Source organism: Coenobita brevimanus, chromosome 50, assembly GCF_032717465.1.
Source record: "Coenobita brevimanus isolate Jiangsu-jjx chromosome 50, ASM3271746v2, whole genome shotgun sequence".
Taxonomy (NCBI): Eukaryota; Metazoa; Arthropoda; class Malacostraca; order Decapoda; family Coenobitidae; genus Coenobita; species Coenobita brevimanus.
In genome coordinates this window covers 26269217-26273015 of record NC_137003.1, presented here as the reverse complement: position 1 = coordinate 26273015, position 3799 = coordinate 26269217, and the positions used below count along the sequence as shown (strand labels likewise).

At 32.6% G+C, this 3799-nt stretch overlaps 1 protein-coding gene across 1 annotated transcript in view; it reads left to right on the top strand.

The window, feature by feature from the left end:
- Positions 1-2274: 2274 nt before the first annotated feature.
- The window catches only part of LOC145399850 (uncharacterized), a 56710-nt gene continuing 55185 nt past the window's right edge, over positions 2275-3799 (top strand). The window contains exon 1 of the mRNA XM_080272429.1: positions 2275-2334. Coding sequence (XP_080128555.1) covers positions 2275-2334 — 60 coding nt within the window. The remainder of the gene's footprint in view (positions 2335-3799) is intronic.

Below are 3799 nucleotides of genomic sequence, written 5' to 3'. Positions count from 1 at the left end.
TATATATATATATATATATATATATATATATATATATATATATGTACACCCACAATCAAAAGTTCGTCGACAGTCCCTGTCAGGCATATGTTTCTACAGGCTGCCAATAGGTGGCGCAACGATCTAGCACGAGCGTAGTGGGAGGTGGAGTCAGTCAACGAAACTTGAGAGGGAGAGGGAGGCGACAAGGGAGGGGTACGAACCCGTGGCGTTCGGAATACAATGCATCTCGTGTGTTTTGCTGTTATCAATAATACATTGTTATATCCAGACTATTATACAAAACTTATTACAATTCACCTTAGTTTACGTAAATAGATCTTCCACAGCTGAAAATACAAACAAATTAGTGGTGTCTCGAGCAAGATTTCGACTTATTCGAGGCATCTCTGCTGCAATTACCGTAGGTTGACCTGGGTGTTTTGCAAAAGGCGGCCCGATGGTAGGAGACTTCAAATTAGTATTTTTCCCGGCATGTGTCTAGGGCCATTTCAGGCCAAGTGTCAGGCATGCGAACTCATGTCTACCTTATTCTTTATTTCGTTTGTGTGTGTGTGTGTGTGTGTGTGTGTGTGTGTGTGTGTGTGTGTGTGTGTGTGTGTGTGTGTGTGTGTGTGTGACGCTTTTTGCACTTCCTGTCTGCGGGTGAGCCTGAAAGACGCTCTTGTAATATCTCTTAAACTTACCACAATATTTTTATTTTTTCATGACATCTGAATATTGCCCATAAAAGTTGCAAAGCTAAACTGAACATATCTTTATCTAAAGCCAACATGACATAATATTTTTTAGTACCCGAAGCGAGCGAGCACAAACTAGAATATGTCACAGTCTTGGAATTTACGTCTGCGCCTTACCCATTAGGCCTGTGGGTATCAAATGGCTGATATTAGATACCACTTTGGGATCGATATGTCACTTGTGAAGTTTGCAGTATGTGCTATAGTCAAAGGTTATAAGGCTATAATGTTACCAAGTTGAGAAGTTATTGTATATATTAAAGTGTCATGAAATACTGTTTGTATTTTAAGACAATAGTAACAAAGAAAAAAGTATTTCACAGAAATGAACAGTGAAAATTATTATAACTGTATAACATTTACACAGTATAATATATTAGTAGGTAACATTGTTGGATTATACAAGCAGTGCACATTACATATTATATTCTATTAACCAGAACGAAAATATTGCCAAATAGTATCATCCCAATCATGGTTATCACTTTTCCATTTATCAACTCCGTAGCCCAAATCACTCAGAGACTTTGGATGATTTAATAGGACGACCATCCTCCTTGTGCATCAATCACTTCATTAAGTCTGTTTGGCATTGACCTCACAAGATTGGTGCATATATTTGAACGTCGACGTATGCCTTCCCATACGTCCAGAGCGTGACGCACAATGGCAGCTTTCGTGCGCTCTTGCCCAATATCCCACTCCTGAACCATCATTGCCCACAGGTTTTCAATGGGGTTCATATCACATCCTTTGGCTGGCCAGTCGATGAAGTGACATTCGGGATGAACATCAATCCACTCTCTTACCATTCTGCTCATGTGGACGGGGCTGCGGTCATGCACAATATGGATGGTGTGAGGGGCTGGGATTGCCATCACACGCACTGTGGGCAGGAGAACATCCTCAAGAATTCTTATATATTGTTCACTTGTTAGTTTACCAGTAATTTCCAACAGTTCTCCGGGTCCGTAAGCCCACATCCAACCCCACAGAGACGTAGATACACGTCCACTTTGCTTTGGTAACAATGTGTTTGTCTAAGTGTCTCGTTTTCTTGACCCTCCAGCACACCCCAGGCCCTGCCTTTACAGAAGAAAAACACTTTTCATCTGTAAATATTACATTCTTCCAAAATAACTCGTCTTCTGTTGAGTACTGTAGGGCAAACCCCATTCGATCATCTTTGTTGTAAGGGGTCAACACTTCTTTTACGACAGGCACATGACACTTGATATTAGCTGCATGGAGCCGTCGACGCACAGTGGGGACACTGCAGGCCAGGTGCAAATCACGTGGATAGTTCACGACAGGTGTTAACGGTCGCTCCTGTGCTCTCTCAACAATTGCATCATCCTGCTCGGGAGTTGTTGCTTTTGGCCGTCCACTACGAGGCTTTGTGCTGACTGACCTCTGTTCTTGCCAGCGCTTGATCCACTTATGCACTGTAGACCGATGCAGGCCGAGTTCTTGAGCAATGGCACCTGGAGTCATGCCGCCCTCCCATAGTCCAATTATTCTCCCACGATCGGCGATGATTCGCGAAGAATTCGCACGACCCTTTGCCATCTTGCCTGATATTGAAAATACAAAGGTAATATATATGTAAATATGCATTTTTAAGGTTTTCATGGTGCAAATCGTTCATCAAACGGATACATACAGATATATATATATATATATATATATATATATATATATATATATATATATATATATATATATATATATATATATATATATATATATATATATAATGATATACTGTATATACATACATACACACACGTATATACACACATACATATATACACACATACATACATACATATATACACACATACATACATACATATATACACATACATACATATATACACACATACATACATACATATATACAAATATACATACATACATATATACATAACATACATACATACATAAATAACATATATACATACATAACATATATACATACATAACATATACATATATACATACATATATACATACATACATAACATATATACATACATACTTACATAACATATATACATACATACTTACATAACATATATACATACATACATACATAACTATATACATACATACATACATACATACCTATATAAATACATACACACATACCTATATACATACATACATACATACCTATATACATACATACATACATACCTATATACATACATACATACATAACATATATACATATATACATACATAACATATATACATACATAACATATATACATATATACATACATAACATATATACATATATACATATACATAACATATATACATACATAACATATATACATATGTACATACATAACATATATACATATGTACATACATAACATATATACATATATACATACATAACATATACATATATACATACATAACATATACATATATACATACATAACATAAACATACATACATACATAACATATACATATAAATATACATACATAACATATACATATATATACATACATAACATATACATATATATACATACATAACATATACATATATATACATACATAACATATACATATATATACATACATAACATATACATATATATACATACATAACATATACATATATATACATACATAACATATACATATATATACATACATAACATATACATATATATACATACATAACATATACATATATATATATACATACATAACATTTATATATATATATATATATATATATATATATATATATATATATATATATATATATATATATATATACATAACATATACATATATATACATACATAACATATACATATATATACATACATAACATATACATATATATATACATACATAACATATACATATATATACATACATAACATATACATATATATACATACATAACATATACATACATATACATACATAACATATACATACATATATATATATATATATATATATATATATATATATATATATATATATATATATATATACATACATAACATATACATATATATATAC